The sequence below is a fragment of the Poecilia latipinna genome, unplaced genomic scaffold, assembly GCF_001443285.1.
Source record: "Poecilia latipinna isolate Pla-1442-1.1 unplaced genomic scaffold, P_latipinna-1.0 Scaffold1164, whole genome shotgun sequence".
In the NCBI taxonomy this organism is placed as follows: domain Eukaryota; kingdom Metazoa; phylum Chordata; class Actinopteri; order Cyprinodontiformes; family Poeciliidae; genus Poecilia; species Poecilia latipinna.
Genome location: NW_015113780.1, coordinates 155,163 through 176,073, shown reverse-complemented (window position 1 = coordinate 176,073; position 20,911 = coordinate 155,163). Strand labels below are relative to the sequence as shown.

The 20,911-nt window shown below is 38.7% G+C and overlaps 2 protein-coding genes across 4 annotated transcripts in view; both read left to right on the top strand.

The window, feature by feature from the left end:
- LOC106960187 (ras-related protein Rab-6B-like) overlaps window positions 1–999 on the top strand; it is a 10,974-nt gene extending 9,975 nt beyond the window's left edge. For both annotated transcript variants that reach the window (XM_015053156.1, XM_015053157.1), the window contains 2 exons: window positions 138–204; window positions 635–999. In XM_015053156.1, coding sequence (XP_014908642.1) covers window positions 138–204; window positions 635–699 — 132 coding nt within the window. In that variant the 3' untranslated portion in view covers window positions 700–999. The remainder of the gene's footprint in view (window positions 1–137; window positions 205–634) is intronic.
- A 7-nt stretch (window positions 1,000–1,006) lies between these two features.
- aire (autoimmune regulator) lies at window positions 1,007–8,296 on the top strand. Of its 2 annotated transcripts, none has more exons than XM_015053154.1 (13): window positions 1,007–3,917; window positions 4,120–4,294; window positions 4,403–4,534; window positions 4,638–4,703; window positions 4,784–4,921; window positions 5,112–5,239; window positions 5,320–5,441; window positions 5,536–5,605; window positions 5,785–5,919; window positions 5,997–6,115; window positions 6,907–6,985; window positions 7,080–7,178; window positions 7,484–8,296. In XM_015053154.1, the coding sequence occupies exons 1-13, from the start codon at window positions 3,771–3,773 to the stop codon at window positions 7,562–7,564; spliced, it is 1,491 nt and encodes a 496-aa protein (XP_014908640.1). In that variant the 5' UTR covers window positions 1,007–3,770; the 3' UTR covers window positions 7,565–8,296. The 2 variants fall into 2 exon arrangements, with proteins under 2 accessions (XP_014908640.1, XP_014908639.1); XM_015053153.1 differs by having other exon boundaries at window positions 7,481–8,295.
- The last annotated feature ends 12,615 nt before the right edge of the window (window positions 8,297–20,911 follow it).

Genomic DNA, 20,911 nt, shown 5'->3' with positions numbered 1-20,911 from the left:
TTATATATCCTTTATATATCCTTTATATATATATCCTTTCCTATATATAAATATATATTATATATATATTCCTAAATATATATATATATATTTTTTTTTTATTTATTTATTTTTCACGTTTTTATTTCTCTTTCCAGCTGTTCCGTCGAGTCGCGGCCGCCCTACCTGGGATGGAAAGTCTGGACGATGCAAACCCCGAAGGCAGTATCCTTTACAGCTTTTCTGATGCGCCGTTTCGAGAGCCAAGCGTCTTGAGAAGCCGGCAAGCTTATTTTTAATCTTTTAGTGGCTGCTGGCAAAAACACAGTCAGACGAGCCTTCTGTCTATACGGAAGCACCCGCCATTAAACGATTTATGCCCGAGAGGCAAGGACTGCACAGAGCCAGGAAAGAGGCTCTTGGTGCAGGGGTTTGGCACCACATAGTGGCTGTCAGAAAAGTGACAGCAGGAGAGGAGGAGGCACTTAGAGAATAATGTCAATTAATTGACGAAATAGAGTTTAAAATAGATGCTGTGTTTGATGTATGTTCATTCACCGTTTCGTTCTATTGTACAAGAACGTGCACTGAGAATTACAGATCTGACGCTGATGCTAGGAGTCCCAGTGTGTTTTTCTTGACGGAACCTTCCCAGTGATTGACATCAAGCTGGACAAACCAGCAGAGCCCATTGTCCCAGAGGGCGGCTGTTCGTGTTAATGCAGAGCTGTTTCTGGATGGCTGCCCTCACATCATAGGCTTTTGTTGTGTTGCTTTATACTGGCTAGCTTCCAGTTGACTTCTCTAATTGGATATAGGAGCCAGACCTTGTATCTGATTGGACAAATCAAATGTTATCTTTCAGTCTTGTTCAGTTGTAAGATATTGTATACTTTGTCAATATGTAAGACTGGAGGAAGAGGGTAAAGAAAAAAAAAGAAATAAATAAACATGTTGCGTTGAAGAGGAACAACTAAAGAAGAAACAGTGTGAGAAAGAAAAAAACCCCCGAGAAAAACGGAGCGACCAACAGAGTTCTTTTCGCTGTTATGTTTTGTATTTTTTATAAATAAAAAGGGAAAGCACCAAAAATGATGCCTAAACACGGAAGGGGGAAAACGTCGGAGGGCCGGCCGTTTCTTCTGACGGCCGAACACGTCTGAATGTCTGCAGCACGCATGCACGCTGATCTGTTCTTTGACCTTTGACCTGCCCTCCAAGGTCTCGGTGCGCTGGAAGGAGGCAGAACATCTTAGAATGTTTTATAGCATCTCTCTATAGCATCTCATGACAAAACGTCTCTCATTTGATATTCCCCCACAAGGGTCAAACAACCAGTAGGTTCACCTAACAGTAGCTGTGAAAATGTGGCACTCTTTCTTTCTCTCTCTCTTTCTCTCTCTCTCACTCTTTCACACTCTCTTTTGCTCTCTCTTTCTCTTTTATAGAACAAACTGTACTGTGGTAAGAAAAAAAAGAAATAATTAAAAAAAGAGCTAATAAAACAGACAGCTTACTGTTACAACCCCCCGTCCCTCCAGTTTACCCTCCGCCGTTCCTCTTTTCCTCCCTCTGCCTCTCTCCTTTCAGTCTCCCTGTCCCCCCATCCCGGTAATACACATATAACAATCCACTGTAATGCACTGCACTGTATATAATAATGTAATATGTATGTTGTGAACGTCCCTCTGTAGAAGTGGTCCTTGTTCACCAGTATGAATAATGTAATAATGTTTAATGATTAATAAATTAACAGATTAAAGGGCTTCACTCTCCTAACCATCTACATTCACCTGGTAGCAAAATGGCGTATTTCCTTTTTATTATTTATATTTTTGGAATATATTTTGTTGCATGGAATAGAATAGAATATACTTTAGTGTCCTCCCTAGGAGAAATTTGTCAAATAAAGAAATAAAACTGAACAGAACACCAAAGATATCGCACACCTTCCAGGCCTCAACATGCTGTCTATTTAAATAAAGTGTCGATTCAACATTTTGATGTCGACGGTTACCAAAGAGTATTTAAAACAGGTCTGTTTAGTTTTTGAGTTTTTTTTTTTTCCGGTGAGAGATTATACTTAAACATACTTCAGTTCAGGACATCCATATTCTATACCTGCTTACTCTTGCACAGACGTGGGTAATGTCAAGAGGTCGTTAGTCGAGAGGTGGAGTAACCCCCGAACAAACCAATCCATCATAGGGTCACACAGAACAAAAAAAACTATGCAGCCCCACACACTCATAGCTAAAGGAAATTAAAAATAACCAATTCATTTAATAGTTTTGTTTTCATGTTTTAATTCAGATCTGGTAAGTTCAGCTCAACAACGAACAGTAATTAAATGCAACTGGATTCATGCCAGTTTAATGGATTGCAATGAAATAAACCAAATAATTGGTTTATTTAACGTTTTTTCAGTGCACCTCAGCTCGGCTAATTTTGGTACAAATTCTTGCATTTTTACCATATTTTATTCAGTTTAAGTCTAGAACAATACATTTTGATACAGTTTGTTTTAGTTATACACATTCAACTCAAGTCATATTCATTCAAGTAAACTGAAATTTGATTTAGTCCAGTGCAGTTAAATTGAATTGTATTAAGTTTATTTCAACTAAACTCTAGTCAATTTGTTGTAATTCCACATTACAAAAAAAAAAAAAGAAAAAAAAACTGAAAAATCTTTCAATGGGCCTTTAAAGAAGGACAAAAATCCTTTCTAGCTTTAACCATCTCAAACATTTCAATACTCCAGTACAACAACATTGTATCCAACACAATCAAAGAATGTCCAACTTTTGCAATTGTAATCGTGCATTTTGAGACACATAGGAATTCATTTAAGATATTTTTAAATATATTTTTTCACTTCAAAAGAGAAAAAGAAAAACACACAGGCAGCTTCACTTTTACTTTTGGATGGATATGATTCAAAAGAACTTATCTCAGACCATAAAGGAAACATAATAAATCCCTTTTAAAAAATCACCAAGGTGAACACTAGAAAGTTATATTAAATCAACAAATTAACAGTGATAGACAAAGATTAGGCTTCATATCACCTGCTGAACTTAGTGTTCATCAGTCCAGATATCAACTTAAACAAATCTACAACAGCACTATTTACACAGGCATTTTGTGTCTCGTTTGAGAAAAAAATAAAGTACTCTCCAGCTCCTAAATCATGAGCAACAGCTGGACCATGAGCATAGCCCCCATGTAATCCATCAGCTAATAGTTTACAGTTCTGATTTGCTGTTTCCAGTTCACTGGAAAGTGATAATTATGACACTAATGCTGAGCTCTCTGTGGTGACTCAGAGTCTGCAAACCTGATAGTTGAGGGGAAGTTGAGATGGAAAGAACCTTTTAGGAGGGAAACTGTCATTGTAAAACAGCGTGTTGCCTCGCCTTGCTCTCCTGGTGCAAGAGGACAGGTATTCCCCTGGATGAAGGCGGTTGGTGTCGTTGGTGGACAACCAAACTCCTCAGAGGTCTAAGGAATCGGTCTTCTTCTGGTACGCCAGGTCTGTGGTCTCATACGGATGTCAATTTTACTTCAACTGTGACCAATAAATGTGTATCTAATACAGAAATTAAACGCACTTTTACAGGAAAATGGAAAACGGTGTACAATACGTAATATTTCCTGGTGTTCTTGAATGGCGCACCTGTCAAAATTTCGTCCCTCGAATAGGACACGCCTCCTCCAGAGGGGTGAATGTACGACCTCAGGCCTGATCGGCTCCTCATTGAAGTTCTTGTTGTCACTTGAAGCAGATCATGTCCAGAGTGGAGGTGTTCAGGGACGCCAACCTTCGCTCTCTGCTGCGCGAGCTGCGTACTGACATAGCGATGGCGGTGGATGACCCATTTCCTATTGTGTATGGCTTGGCAGACAAAAACATAATCACAGAACAACAGCTGCAGGTAAGTGACAGGAATATATGTCCAAACTTTTATTTAGAAGTGAAATTCTTAAAAAGAAAAAAAACATATCTGTGTTTGTGGATAACTACACTCAGTTGTTTGGTTTAGATTTTGACGGTACAGCTCTATCCGTGACATAAATCTGTATATCTGCCATGCGGTGTTTTGAAACCCACATACTAGAGCATTTTGTTTTCTCTAGGATACTCTAAAGAAGGAAGGGAGCGAGGGGATTCACAAAGCCATGTACTCCCTTCTTTCATGGCTGATTGAGCAGAGCAGATCAACTCTCCAGGCTTTCTGGAGCAACTTATCCAAGGACTACAACATGGACAGCTACCCCAAGCTAAAGGCACTTCTCGCTAACCTGAATACCAGTCTGTGAAGTCCAGTTTCCTTGAAAACATTTCCTTCTCATAAAAGTCTCGTCTTGACCTCATCTGACTTTGACCGACTCATTCATTCTGCTGATTCTGTCCGTTTAGGACCGGACGCTCCACGGTCCAAAGTTGAAAACAGATCTTCTGGAGGAGTAAAGGCTTCTCACAGCAAGAAGAGGAGCCATGAGGACAAGGTTCAGCATTCCGAGTATCATGCGAAGACGAGCGATGGAACAGGTCATCTTTACTTCCCTCCAATCAGTTTCTAATCCAACAGCATTTTTACAGTAAACTTACTGACAAACCTAGTGTAACTTAGATTTTCTGATCTTTGCACCAGTGAGTAAAGTCAAGTTGTACAGAGTGAAGAGTGAAGCGGGAGCACTGCAACTACCATCTGGAAACAGTAATACAATATATTCTTGATTGAAATGAACCTGCGTTGCTTTTATTTCATGTCAGAAATATATCAGAAATCTGCTACAGGTCTGCAGGTGGTATCTTCCTCTGTTCAGAGAGGCGTAGGCCTTTCCTCTTCTTCATCTTCGTCCTCTTCAGATCTTCCATTCAGCCAGGATAAAAAAGAAAACATACAAATCAAACAGGAGCGTACTGTACTGGATGGTAAGACATTGAAAAACTGGCATTGTTACTTTTTAAACTTTGATGCTTACTGGCATTGGGAGACATTACCATCTGGTAACATGTTTTTCTTTTTTTTAATGTGAGAAATTGGTAGCGAGATGTACTGTTTGTTTGTTTTTTCTGTCTACATGAGAAGATATTTGAGGCAAACGGTGCTGTCTTGAAACAGGCTCCATCAGAAAGTGCATCAAAGGCGCTGAAGGTTTTCCCTCGTACAGTTTAGCAGAGAAGTCCCACGAAAAGTCTAAATCTGCGAGTGCCAGGTTTATCCACCAGGGGGAGGCAAACACAATAATAGTAAGCCATCAATGTTGTCAGTGGTGCTGTTTTATTTCTCATCTGATCTCAGCTGTACGTGTTTGTTGGTGTGTGTATAGATACACTCTAATGACGATGAGTGCGCAGTGTGTAAGGATGGAGGGGAGCTGATTTGCTGTGACGGCTGTCCTCGAGCTTTTCATCTCGCCTGCCTCAACCCTCCACTCACTTCCATACCGAGGTAAACGGTTACAGAGGTAAATGTGAGAAGCTTTTAGATCATAGGCATTTGGTTAAAGTCTTTTAAAAGTAAAATGCATTTTTGTAATTAACAGCGGCTCTTGGCAGTGTGAGTGGTGCTGTGGGCTTAGAGTGAAACAAGAAAATGCTCTACAGCTTGTCCAGGTGTGTATGTAAAGGCTTTTGTTGTAATATAACATTTAAACACTGTCTGAAAAGAATACGGGTGGACTTTATATACTATTTTTCATTATCAACAATGATTATGTTTATAATGTCAGTCTGTATGTGTCCACTTTCAGTCAGTGCTTAACTTAAAGGCGGCGCTCTGTTCTTCAACTCAGGTTCTCCCCACTCAGCCTCAGCAAACCAGCATAAACACCGATAACTCCATCTTGGACAACTCTTTCTACCCCACTTTGTCATCCTCCCTCACGAGTGTCACGGCCTCTGTCAAAGCATCGAATGGCAAAAACCAGGTGAGGAGTTTTACTTTATCTTTCCTCCACCTTTGGATCTGCCTCTTGCTCGTTACAAATGCGATCTGTGTGTCCAGTGCTCAGGTGGAGAGATGGTTGCCGTGAGGGAGGTGTGTGGTGTTTGCCACCTTGGGGGAGATCTGACTCACTGCCTTCAGTGTTTAAAGCATTTCCATGCACATTGCCACTTTTCCAAGTAAGACAACCACTCTTTTTTTATCAGTGACATGAGAAATATGTCGGATGAAATAATACAAAAATTATTATGATTTACAGAGCCTTGAATGTCTCCAATCAATTGGAGAGATTTATACAGATCAATCACACTGCAAATGTAAATTGGATCAATTTACATTTGCAGTGTGAGATAATACTATAGGGTGCTGTGTAGCAACCATTGTTTGTTTCTTCTTATAACTCAAGCCAAAATACACTGATAGCAATAATTTTGACTCCTGGTTTCGTGTTCAGATCCCTTATTTGGTGTTTCGTACCCCATAATGGGATCGTGTGCCTAATTTTTCAGAACCATTGATTGGTTACTGTGCAGAGGAAATTTCTTGGAGCTCCCTCTCTTTCAGGCTAGTATTGATCAGTTGTACCAGTATTGCATTAAGAGTGTGTTTGTAGAGTCAATTCCCAAGTGCTGGCTAATGGATTACAAATGGTGTTTTGCAGTAGTAACTCAGGGTCAGTACTTTCAGAAAATTATGTTAATTATGAATGAAAGATAGATGTCCTGTACTTTTGTTGCACTACCTTTTTGATATTGGCTTTAGTTTTAAAATTAACATCAATCAGATCATATGAACCAGTTCCACATAGACCTTGATGTACTAACATGTGAAATGATTTTGGAACTGTGTTTGGCTTGGTGATTTGGAACAGTTTGAAGCTCCCTGTCCGCAATCCTCAAATTACATATTGATCGAAGGAAACCTGACACACTTCGGTCTGAGTCACTCGCGATGTCTGTGTGCTTCAAAGGGGAAGATCCGTCTGCCTGTCCTGTTCTAGGCCATGGGGCAGCTCTGCAGAGAAAGAAACCGAGCCCAGAGGCATGCAGGTGTGTCTACACACCTTTACAACAGAAACAAAGGAGAAGAGAAGCCTGCACATTCTGCATTGTGATCGTTGTGCTCTTTCTGGTTTGTATTTAGCTTGCGCCTTCAGTCCAGAACTCATTCAGTCAAGATCAGAGCACTTCCTTCTCCGAACCAGTCATCGATAAGGACGAGCTGGACTCCATCTTGGGAGATGTAAGAGTGATAACATACCAAATGATGCAAAAAATAAAGTCATTATCTTCTTCTCTGATTGATGTTGTATTTCTGCTGTACTTTAAGTGTATTCTGATTTGACTTTAGCTTTAGTAATGATTTATTATTTACATAGCAGCAGGATCGACTGGGGATGAATGTTAGACTCGGGTATTAACTGGCTGCATTTGCCGTTCAGTTCAGTTGATCTTGAAGAACGCATCATTTTGAAACGACAGCTGGATATGTGCTCGCAACATCTCATCTTTCTTCTTCTTCTTCTTCTGCTCTTTCTGTGGCAGCCGAACTCCATTGACGGCCTGTTGCAGTGGGCCTTCCACAGCATCTCCAGGCCTCTTCCAGACTCCCAGGGATGCTACAAGTGAAACACAATTATGCACTCAGGGATATAGAAACAGGAATGATAAATTGACCCCCGGGTAATTGAATTCAAACAGCATAGTCACTCATAAGTTACAGTCTCTCTCCCACTTTAATTTGGAAATAAATGTTTTATGATTGGCAGTTTAATTTTAAATTGTCTCATCATTTTTTTCCCCTTCCCTCTTTTCTCTGTGTGTTTCTGTACTTGTGCCAATAATCTTTAATTATATGACCTTTGAAAAAACTTTCAACTTTAACACATTTTTGTCATCTTACCACAAACCTGGATGCATTTCAGAAAGATTTGATGTGATTGAGTATTGCAGAGTCGTAAAGTGGAAGGAAAATATTTGGAAAGTGTCTCAGATCAGACACTCCAATTGGATGGAGAGGACCTTGAAAATACATTTTCAAAAGTTTTCCAGAGTCCCAGTTTGATTTATTTGTGGTTTTCGACTAAGCCATTTAAACACATTAAAGTGCTTTGATCTAAAACACTGTATCTCTGGCTGCATCTTTAAGTTTCTTGTGCTGCCGAAAGTTTTTTTTATAACCTCTAACCCCCGATCTTATATTGCCATCGAGGGATGGTGTGTTCAAGATGATGCAGTTTCAGTTTTTTCTTACACATGGCATTTTGCAAGGATAAAATATTCAAGTTTGGTTTCATTAAGTCTGAAGATTGTGGCTTTTATTGGACAAGACATGACAAAAAAAAAAAAAAAAAAAATCAAGATTTTTTAAAACTTTCTATGCTGAAATATATGTTTTTGTGGTTGTCAGAAAATGTTTATTTTTTGCTAAAATAAATAAATAAATAAAACACATCCCATATGACAGTTATTTCAGGAATGTTTGAAAGAAACAGACGCTTTGTGGTATGTGTTGATTCTCTCTGACCCAAGCTTCACCCCAGCACATATTAACAAGCGCTTCCAGGGTTTCTCTGTAGCATCAACGCAGTAGGGTCAAAACTCACACAGGCATACTGGCAATGGACTTTGAACCGCTAGTGTAACTACCGCAGCCAGAATTTTATAAAAGCCTTTATCTTTGTTTTCTGTTTGCTATTGTTACCTAAAAGGTCCCTAAATGCTACAAGTTCTTTCTGTCAACAAAATCTCTACTCTCAACACTATCAGGTAGTTCTGCACAAACTGCACAAGCCCAGACCAACACTTATCACATATATCGTCGGAACGAGAAAAACAATAGTACAATTTTCAACATTATTTCTGTTTCAGATTTGCACGGTGCACCAGATGTTTTTAATCCAGTGAAGTATTTGCCCTGAGAAATTCCTCTGTTTAAGAGGAATTCCTGCTGGACTATATCACATAGATGAGGAATGTTGTTATTGTCATGCGATTCGTGAGGTTTAGTACGACCGCCAGTGGGATGAAACTTGGACAAGAAGCGCAAAGATTTTTCTCCTCTTGGTATTTGGTTTCCATGGCTCCCATTTCCTCCAGGCTCAAAACAGAGGATGATTAATATGCTTGGTGCTGCGCCTTTACACATGTGCAGATTTGTTTGTTTGTCAGCACATTTATATTAAATTGCTCATGCAGCATCTTCTGAAACTATGGCTTTCGTGGGAAAGGCAGCATCACACAAAAACAAAGAGGGTAGCAAAATAGTTTTTCATAACATACATTTTATGCAACGTAACTTCAGATTGATTCATGTGATAAAGCACTTTTTCCAGTCTTCAGATTGCCTATCTAGTTATGCAAATCAAATACTGTAACCAAGTTCTTTTAAGTGGGAAACCAATGCTTATTATACAAACTAATAAAACACACAAAAACTGCTTTCTTCACCTAAGCGAAAAAGAGCAAATTGTTTCACACCGCAAGGTGGCTCCCGTCCGACAAGTACAACAAAGCACCATCTGCTGGATTTCACTGTGCCAACTCTGTCAAGCAAGCATTGCTGCATGATAAGAGGAAGCATTTCCTCTGACAATGTTTGTGTTGATAGTGAAGCGAAGTGGGAATTACCCAGATTTTTTCAGAACAAAGGAAACATGTAAAAAGAAACAACAAAATTCCAGAGATGACTGACGTGAGGAAGCTTAAGGGGTTTATTTTAGGTGAAGTCAGTTGTTGTTATACCTCAGTTATCTTTGTTTTCTGTCTAAGTTTTGTTCATTTCAGCTCATTGTTGTTTGACAAGCAAGGGTCCTTGTGAAAGAACTAATTTTAAATAGCACCTGCTAAGTTGTTCTAATCAATTGATGCAACTAGAGCCACATTCACCCAGAAGTGAACTCATATCTTTGCGGTCATCACCTGTCCCTCATGTTTGTAATTTGTTTTTCCTCACTGAAGCTCATCGAACACCTTGTCGTAACCTCACAGGGAGTGATGACCAAAACACAAATTTTCTTAACGTTAAACTATTGAACCGGTTAATAAAGTTCGAGACCGAGATGCTGACTCAAGTAAGACTCCTACTCCAGTAGACTTGGACTTAAATCTTAGTAAAAGCTTTTGTCTCGTGCAATGAATTGGAGAAAACGTCAGATACTGAGCAAATGACTTAATGACTACAGCTGTGCCATGTTTTACTGTGAAAGGATGGGCTTGGTTACTAGCCAGTGACGATTTATGGGGGGGTTAATGGCTCATAACGATTTGTTGTTATTAATTGTAGCTTCATAATAAAAATCACATTAATGTCTCTCAAAAGGAGAAGCATTTGTACTTCCCTTATTTTTCTTATAGATATAAAACTATATACTTTATCTGGAGCTTATACAAATGATATGTGCTGAATAATACTGCATTATTGTCTAGATTGTGGTTCATCATCTATGTTGCATCATCTCTACTCTCCAGTCAAAATATTACCATTGCATTCATTCATGATGTCTAATGAGGAACAAAGGCCTAACTGAGTTGTGAGTCAGTAGTCATGTTCCTCTCCCTAATGCGTCGTCTCATCATTTCAACTGTTGGAGAGCTCCTCCTCCTGACTTGACCTGCATTTTATCTCACCGATTTGTCAGCTGTGACAAAATGTAAATTGTTTTAAAAGTATGTGCCCACGTTTCTCAGAGTTTTTATGTTTGGACAGTAAGTAAAGCGAGAAGCTGTGAAACCCCTAAGAATAACAGTAAGGCAGATATCTACAGTGTTTTGTTCCTTTGTCAGTCAGTGTGAAGTCACAGGGTCATGTTCCTTAAACACACATCCTGTTACTATGGTGTTGGCCACAAAATCGGAAACTCCTAAAAATATATAAAAGGTGAAATTCCCCATGTTTCGGCGCATCTTTTAGTCATTTTATTTCATCTCTCTCCAAGTTTTTTTTTTTTTTTTTTTTTTAAAGACCGTTCCCAGAATGGAGGCAGGGGTTGGTCTGGTCTCACGTATTAAAATATACACGACTTACTGGCAAAGGTACTTTCACTCTTTGTCAGTAGTATTGTTGAGGACAGGAAATAGTCTGTGAGGGTCCCACAGCGCTGTTGGTGTGAAGCTGAAAAGCAGGAAATACCAGAAGTTCGAGCCACTGAGTGAATTCATGTGTCAAACAAACCAATGATGAATCTTTAATCTTTATTTTGAGAAGAATAAAACATTTTTTTTGAAAATCCCAACCTTTAAACTAAGGACATTCATTCACGGGAATGATTTTTCTTAAATATATACTTTACTTTTTTTTTTGTCGATCAGAGAGTCTAGGACGTTTTAACACATAACTTTGTGTTTCTTTGGGGCAGAAGAAACACTGAGCCGTTATTCAAAAGGAGAAATGCAGGTGAACAGGTGAGAAAGGTATAGATACCTCATATAGTTTTGAGGCTGTTATAGTTGTATAGGTTGCATCATACTGAGAATGTGATGTTGCTCAAATTTAAATATGCGTGTGAAAGCAAATGACCCATAATGCTTGAATGTAGGAGTACTTGAATATGTAGAGCATGTACCGTTTTCCTTACTTGGATCGAAATGAGTTGTAAATGTCTGAATAGCGAACATGCTCATTCAACCAGAAATGAGTCAAACGCTGACTTATTGTTCTCAGGGAGGCTTCTATGACTTTCAGATAAATCCATCTTTGAAATTTGTTTTCAACACAAATAAATTCCTTGTTGCCATGATTTAGAAAATGCTTGTTTACATAAACTTTAGAAGCACTGTAAGACTTCGCTGGACGCCTGTGGGATTGAAATGAATGTTGCTTTTTTTTTTTTTCTGAACCTTTGCTCCTCTGCATGATTTAGTGAGATGGTCTGGTGCCAACATTCCTGGGTTATATAAGAGCGAGCGGTCCGAAGTCAGTAATGTCTGAGATCTTATTTTTCTTTCAGAACTCACTGAAGTTGATCAGAATACTGTGTCTAGTTGGGTGTGAAAAACTAAATTATTTACTTCAACAAACATCTTCCTGATTTAAAGTGATGGGTAGCAATGTAAACAAAACCCAATTACAGCAGTAGCAGTGGCCGGATTTTATCTCCGTTTCTTACTCTGCATAGAGTCGCATGGTCAGCTTTCAAATAGCCTGAACCTGTTTATAGAGGAGAAATCTCATCCAGTTGCTCCCCTGTGTTTCCTTTTGAGAAGTCCAGATAATGACATGCTGGCAAGACAGATTGCAGGGTTGCCATTGGTATGAAACTGTAAACGCGGCAGGGAAGGCTTGTTAGGACATTCCAGAAAAGTCCTCAACTGGGGGATTCTTGGAAGAGCTCGTCGGGTGTTTGCATTCCTGCTTTGGGACTACAGTGCTAACAGGGTTTCCTGTGATCATAACTATCGGTAGTGTGAAGAGTGCATGAAAGCAAATATAGGATACGTAGCATTCCTTTACAGAATTTGACCTGGCTGTTATTTTCACTCCCACTCAATATGTTACGAATTTTATCTGTAATATAAGTTTAACAAATTTTGAGAAAAACAATTGGTTCCTACTGACCTTGAGCAAGTTATCAACATAATGTCTCACTCTCAGTCTGTCTATAGTTGGCAAACAAGTCCCAGTGATAGAATAGAATAGAATAGAATAGAATAGAATAGAATAGAATAGAATAGAATAGAATAGAATATTCACAGTGGGAAAAGGCAGGTGTCAAAAGCAGCAAGTTTATGCAAGTAGAACCATGTATATGCTCACAAAAGTAGAAATATATAAATATAAGAATAAAAGAGGAGAAATTTACATGTGCGGTTATTAAGAAATACCATATTCAAATTAGTAATGTTCAAATAAGTAATGTGCATCTGGATAGATGCATCTGGATATGTTAATTTATATATATATATATATACACCAAACCGGCACTATTTTATTTATTTTTTTACATATGTATTGTCTCACCGTCTGGTGCCGGTTTGGTGGATCACCAGTTCCTTGGTTTTAGCAGAGTTTATCTGCTGGCACCAGTCCACAAAGTTCTGTGTTCTGCGATGAAACCAACCACAGCAGAGTCATCAGAGAACGTCTGAAAATGGCCACCAGGGAAGTTGATGGAGAAGTCTACAACTCAGAAAGTGAAGAGCCGTTTCCCGTCGTCTTGTCAAAAGATGTGAATAAAAAATCTCAAAGCCACATTTTTATAGGCCGTTCAGTCAATATTCAGGATGAATATTGGTTTCACTCGTTAGTTGTAAATACACGTAAGTTGCAGGTGTTATTGACCAAGGCATTAGTTTTCAGTGCAATAACATTGATCTTTAAAACAATCTTGTTACGCATTTTTTGTACAGATTATAATGTAGTTTTGTCTAAATGGTTATGCAAGAGGGCTTCAGATCACAGACAGACTGTAAATGTGGAGATAACGGAAGCACATGTAACGGCAGCCAGCCAGCATCAGAAATGTGTTACTGATTCTGCTTGTTTTCCAATAATATCAAGTACACAGTGCAAGCACAGCAGTTCTACAGACAGTTATATCTAACTGGGTCAGAGCACAATGTGACTTTTCATTGGCTTCACAGAGATTACTTCTTTGCCCTTCCATTTCATATTATTAATGACTTAAATAACCACAGATTAGATATTTTCCCTCTGGTTTCTGTCTCGACACTAAAAATAAACCATTTTGCATAGAATAAAACAATGGGCTTTTATTAGTTTACACAATACCGAGTCTGTGTCAGACTTCAGCTGAAACCATTTACATATCTCACAGCTGAATCATTGCGACTTGATGGGGCAACAACAGAGCTGGAAGTCATAGAGGCCTTTTTTTTCCAGTCAATTTTAGAAATCGTTTGATTTACACAAAAGTCTTACAGTAAGTGGATGAACAAGCTACAAAAAAGGAGTAAATTGCTTTATACGTATCCTGAAAGTGCGAGAGGAGGGCAATCACTGCTGCCTGTCAGACTAATTAAGTCCAAGATTTGTAATGTGTCTAGCTATTTTATTATTACAATTATTTTAGCAAATGTATGTAAGCGTCAGTGTTCTTGAAAACAGAATTTCCACGCAGGAGTAGCGCTTTCATTTCAGCAAAACTAAAAATAAAGCCTTAAAAGTTTTAATGAAAGCAGATCATTGCCTTTTTCAAATTTTAAATACATGGCATCACATTATTGCAATAAAAAAATGTAATATTGTACAAAAGCAAAAGGTTTTATTTCACAACTTGATAAGTACTGATATTGTAATATCAAGATATATTCTTTTAAAGTGCAAAAGAAATAGATCTAACATTGCAATGTATTTAAAAAACCCTCAATTTTAGTGTTTTCTTTATTTAATTGAACTTATTCTATAAAACATGATCTTCCTTAAGTACCATCAAAAGTTAAAACACTCCTGTTAAGATTCCAGGTTTTGTTAGTCGAGACCAGGATAAACCATTTCAATATGTTTTCAAAAAGGACACTCATGAAAAAAAAATCATTTTAAAAATGACATTTGTCAGGGCATATCTAAGAAATGCTAATGAAAAGTAGATTTTTATTCTGGTCTTCCACAAAAGTGCACAATAAAAGTGGAAATGCTATTAACCGCTAAGTAATGCTTGGTATGTGATCCTACATGACATAAACAGACTAGAGATTGTTTGCTGTCAGTACTTCAGAGTTGAATCACTAATAAGCCCTATACTGTCTAAAGAAAGCTTTAATGTATGCCTTCTTTTCCTACATACACAGTTCCCTTTCAATACGGACCTCAAATGGAGCGTGGAAAAACTGCAATCTTTCCGTCACGTTCAACACCCTCAAGGCAGCCGTGTCCATCAACTACCTGCTCAGCTCTTCATCGCTCGTCACAGACTGCTGATTCCTGCCATAGGCCACATTCTCTTCATTGCCTCCGGACCGACGGAAAGCCCCTGGTACATTTTCAGAGCTGCTGAACTCGAATGCAGGCATGCGGACACAGAGCCCCTCTCTCTTTCACCTTCTTTCTACAGTGCCGTAGGCCAAACCCAGCCATCAGATCACATGCTATGTGCAGCCTCAGCAGCAGAGAAGAACTGCTATTTACTGGGAGCATGTGTGTGTGTGTGTGTGTGTGGGTTCGAGTGTGGGGGGGCCAAACGAGTCCAGGTCCAAATGAATGACTGGCATCCTGGTGACCTCCCAGGATGGCATACAGCTGCTGGTCAGGACGAATGTTTCAGGACGGGTGTCATTGCTTTTTTCTGCATCAGCCAACTGCAGGAGGCATGTTGTCTCCAGGGCAAAAATCTGTTTGCACCTCTAAGGAGCAGCTATGTCAGGTTTTACAAGTGGACCCCAGAGCAAAGATCTCAGAGTGAAAAGATGATTTCAGATTCTCCCAGAATTTTTTTACCATTCAAAACTGGCTTTTATATTTCAAAAGAAAAATGCTAAATATTTTAACGGCATTTGGATAGCAACTAAAATCAATTGACTAATTAAAATCTTCACTTTTAATATCTAACAAACTTGTTGTAGATATCTTTTGCTGCTTGATTTTATGTTCTACTTTACATGCAGTGTGTAACCCTTGGCAAAAAAAAATTAATAAAAGTTACACATAAAACTTTAATTAACAGAAATATTTGGGCTGAAAAGAAGCAAAGAAAATGAGGCAGAAGAAATTAGGCAGAGGGAAAAATGGAAAGAAGAACATTATTACAGGAACACTCAGCTATTTGCCCCCAGAGCGTTATGAGTAATGCGCCTGAAATCAGAGGCTAGACACTCAGGGTTGTTATTCAAAAGGAAAGTCAAGTTGCTATGGTATTGTAAACATGTAAATTTTATGTGCTAAGGAAGGTGAATTAGTTATTTCTCAATGAAGCCAAATTCCTATCAAGTCGAGAGCAGCTGTTGAACATCTTTCAGATCATTTAGGATTCAAGATTTTTCATTTTTCATTGTTCTGAGGTTCTGCTTGGTCACATACCAAAGTAAACACTACAAGAGCAGTCTGAGGGTGTGTCATTTTGCCTGCAATGGCTTAAAATTATGGGCTTAAAGCCACAAATTTGCACAATTTGCAGTCTCACTCTGTTGAGCTTATTTATTCAGTCCAACAACAGCATGATATGCTGGTCCTTGTGAAATGCATGCTTCCTAAAACACTATTTTCCCTTGTGTTACACTTCACTTTGTACAGAGGGTCTAGAGTCTAGACCCTTGGGTAATAAGAAACAAACTGCTTGCACCCACTCTGTTGAAGTTTTAAATTTTATCCCATCACTTTATGTAATGCACCAGTTTGACACTATGAAGCTTACCTGAAATGTAAACAACAATTCCCATGGCGAAGAGAGAAGTGCTGAGCCGAACAAGATGATTATTAATGTTAATTCAATATCTGGAAGCGTGGCCAATGTAGGCTGAACACTTCCTCCACTGCCATTGTAAGTAGCGCATACAATCGATGTCATCCTTTATAACTTCTGTTTGTTCACTGATTGGCCCGAAAAATCCAGCTCAATGGGAGAAATCCCAGACAGAGAACTGAAGGGAGATGAGAGTCGAGCAGAACTAAGGCAATGGCCAGGCTACTATTTTATAGATCTTTTTTTTTAATTGAAGCCACAGTTAATTATTGTCCATGTCACTTGATCCCAGCTGCTGAAAGCACTGAGTTCAGTGAAGCAAAACGCAACATCTCACATATCATGAAAGGTAAGCAAAATGTGGAATTTCCAGTTATACAGACAAAGCTGGGGATTGCTTAAGACGCACACCAAATCTCTTCAGGAAATTAACATACACTAAAATTCTAGTATTTTGGAAATGTTGCTCTTTTGTACAGAACCCTTTGTCAACATTCTTAGAAAAGAGGAAAGGGCCCACATGCTCTGAAAACTGATGCCACTTCTTATAGCAAATGTGTAATGACTAATGTCTCTGGTTTTCATAGACTTCTGTTTCAAAACAAGCAGTACATTCTGAACTAATGTATCTGAAAATTGCAACTGGCATTCATAATCCAACAGTTTACATTTTGGGCACCTAAACATGTATGAGATATGACTCCACATCTGTTTTAGCAGCAGAAGATTTACTTCTTCTGAGTCATGCATTTGGTCTGTTTGTCTGGAACGTCTGCAGATTCCTCCTTCTCTGCACCAAGACATGCAGCAACATGCTGTAGCCCCTGAGCAACCAATAGCTATTTTGTTTCCTTTGTACAAGTGTACAAGGTTTGAAAAGGAATTCATGCCTGTTTCAACATAAATGCACATGAAAACCAATATCAGCCCTGGAAGCAATTCCAAACTGCAAAAACATGGGAAGCTTATTGTCAGCGTTTTCCTGTGAACCGGATACCACCAGAGCGCTTCACGCCTCACCTTTGTCCATTGTGTTTGAGTGAAAAAGGAAGCAGAGCAGGGTTGTGAGATCCAAGGAGAGGAATCCATCGCGCTCTTTCTGACTCATATCAGTTACATTCCTCACCAATACCACCCTATCAGATGACCCCGTCTAGCTTTCCCACCGGTTCAGCGTCGTAGCAAGCATCCTGTCCTGTAAAAGCTTTAAAAGTTTCTGTCTCGGGACACTTACACTCATGAAAGACTCATGAGGCGTCTGAGTCTGAAGCAAGCAGACAGAAAGCAAGACAGGGAGATAATCAGTGAGTCAAGTAGCTAGTTTTGGGAGTTTTAGAGTTACTGCAGCTACAGGGGAAAAAAAATGCACTCATCTGACAGAACTTTAGTTGGTTTGTTGCACATTTAAACATTTTCAACAATGTCTATATATAAACAGAGTTATAGAGAATCTTATTTAAAACTTAGTTTACTAATAAATTGGACAACTGTTGCTTAGTGTATAAGATTGAAGACTAAAATAATTAAGAAAAAAATAAAAAAAAAACATTAGGTTGCAGTGATTTTGGCCCACATCTGTAGAAAATTATGATGATTTTGAGAAGCAGTCAGTCTCCCAAAAATGGAGGCTGGTCAAAAAACAAAGCTGAAACAAAACTTGACTTGAGGGCCTACTTTCTGTCAGTGCAATCATGCAAAAGATACTTCAGCAATAATATTTATGTTATACTGTTGACTGTTGATTAGCTTCACGTTCACCAGGTAACACACAACTGGGTACTTGTCTAGTAGGTAACTGAGTCAGACATCAGACAATTTATTGTTGTCTTTTCATTATCTATTACTTATTGTTAATAATAAGTAAATAATAAGTATTAATAGATGGCCTGAGCTTTTGTGTGATCTGAAAAACGTCAGTCTAACAAATAAAAATAAAAAAATAGAAAAAAAATCTGTGAGGGGCCAAATAATTTTTTTCTCTGTCTTTTATTTACTATGTTTACAGCACGTCCATTTGTCCTCCTTTCGTGTGTAATTTCAAATCAGCAGCAAACTCTAAGCAGATCCAGAGTTCGTTTACGCCTCAGGCCAGCTCTGAATTGAAGCTTCAAGAGCCACAAACATTTACTGTATTTAGCACCAGACCTGATGCGTAAAGGTGTCTCATATTTTCTGTAAATGCCTCTGTTCTTTCCCGCAAACTAGATTCAAATCATGACATATAGGTTTAGTTAGGCTCAAGGTTTCAGAGCCCACAGACAGACAGACACACTGAGGATTTATTTTGTGGTGTAGCATTTCAAATGTTGATCTCTAATGACTTTTGGAAAGCATCTGTAATTCTCAAAGGATCAGCCTCACATTCCTTTGGTAGTTCACAGGAAGCGTGCTACAATGAAGGAACAAAATGACCAGAGGCGTTGCCCATCACCAAACATACACACAGAGAGTGAACAGAGGAAGTAGTGAGTTGGTGTTAAATGACATGAACGGGCTTTTTTAAAAGCTGGAGACTGGCTGTGCTGCTTTACAGACTCTGGATATGAGGGGGGAAATGCGAGCACCATCCACTTTGCTAACTGTTCTCCCTCCATGCAGAGCTGCCCTCGGAGGTTTTTAACTTAAATGAATCTCTTCAACAATACTGACCATCTGAGGTATGATGGGAATTTTTACTTATCTAAGAATGGCTGAAGAGCCATTTGCATGATAGTGGACACTATCAGCAGTTCAATGCTATCTCAGGGGCCTTATAGATTTTAGGTCTAATAAGATAATCAGCCGGAGGCTAGTTGCTACATACAACAATCGATTGCTATGGACTGCTGTGCTTCGATTGCACCCATTTTCTTTACCAAGTCAACTGGAGTTTACATTTTAATTTTGGATGGCAGTTTTGGAGGTTGTAGGTGGATCATGTCATAGTGTTATAATACCGTGTTTATAATACCTCCATTTAATGCCTTGAGATATGAATCAGCTATTTAGTCTTTATTTGGAGAGCTCCCATAAGCATTACTGATAGTTTAATTTATTGCTCTAAATTGCCCTCAGAGTTGAGTGTATGCATGCATGGTTGTTAGGAAAAGCAATCCAGTCGATCACGTACAAATCCTGTGATGGACTTGCAAACCTGTCCAAGGTGAAGATGAAGCCCCAAGTAAATGATATCATAAAAATCAAACAAAATTGGTGTGGCAAATTTTTGGAAGTCCTTAAAAGCATTTTCAAATAAATTCTAAAGTTTATAGGTAGGCAATGCAAAAACTTTAAATTTGAAGTTATTTTATTATTTTTATTTTTGCTCTTTGTCACCATTTCTTCAGATAGACTTTGTAAAACTTACAGAGGGGCCATATTATTCCTGGGAAAAGTATAAAACAGAGCATTTCTGTTGTCTTGTTTAAGCGCCAAAAGTATATATTCAAGTCTCTGTGTTAGACAGAAATACACATGATTAGCATGCTGCAACAAAAACCCTCTGCAATGTAAAGAGCCCACAAGTCAGTCATGTTTAATAACCTTAACAAAGTGCTGGTTTGGTCTTATCATGTCGTAAATAGTCCAGACAAACATTTTGGCTTTGACAGAAATGAAGATTTGTTTTCTCCCTACAGGCAAAAAATGTACTTCTTTGAGAACACAAAATTGGACGTTTCTATAACTTACAAACGTCAGTGTGAGCTACGGTTTTGCACTCTGTGACTGTTCTCTTACTTTGACGTGTAGCCTCATCTGAGTGATGAGAAATCATCTGTAGGTTTGTGACTGGGGATATTTGTAGAGTAAAATCAAACCGTGGCATCATTTTTGCTGCTACTCTTTATTATGTGTGGTACAAAGAGCCTATGTGCTTGTAGTTGTGGCGTTTCAAAGACCTCAAATTCCAGAAAACAGCTGCCACACATACACACACACACATGCATACACACGCATACGCACCCACACACACACACACAAACACACAAGCACACACGCTTAAGCCATCTATAACACACTTAACACAGATGCAACAGCTTACCCAAGAGTGACCTGTGGTGAAAGCCACAAGACTGGATTCCTTCAGGGCTGTGACAAGCTGCAGCACTGTTTCCTTCATTCCCTCTATAACACATATAACAGCTGACTCTACATTTTATATAAACATTATACTTGCAAAACATGCTGTTGTAGTAAAAATGGGTGAACCTAAAAGCCTATAGCATTGTTTAAAAAGAAACCAGCATAGGTCCCTCTGTATGATTGAAGCCTACTGATATGGTAAAGATGAAAGGCCAAAAAATAACGTGGCATTTCAACAGCTAGTCATTTTTGAGACACATTTCCAGGAATATTCCTTGTAGGAGCTTTGGTATTCCGCTTTTTTTTTTTTTTATGGGTGAACAACTGCAGATGGTAAATTGACTGGGCACACAGCCAAATAGTTTTGGCAGAACTAGTGTAAGGCAAAGACTGTTAACAAACCAGACAATAAAACTGAACATGCGCATTATAAAAAGTCAAGATTTACCGTCTGATAAGCCCGTAGGCATGTTAAGCGAAAGGTTTTCTCGTAAACATTAAACTTTGCATTAGATCTAAATGAACACAAAAAGCAAAATCATGAAGCTCAGTTGTATTC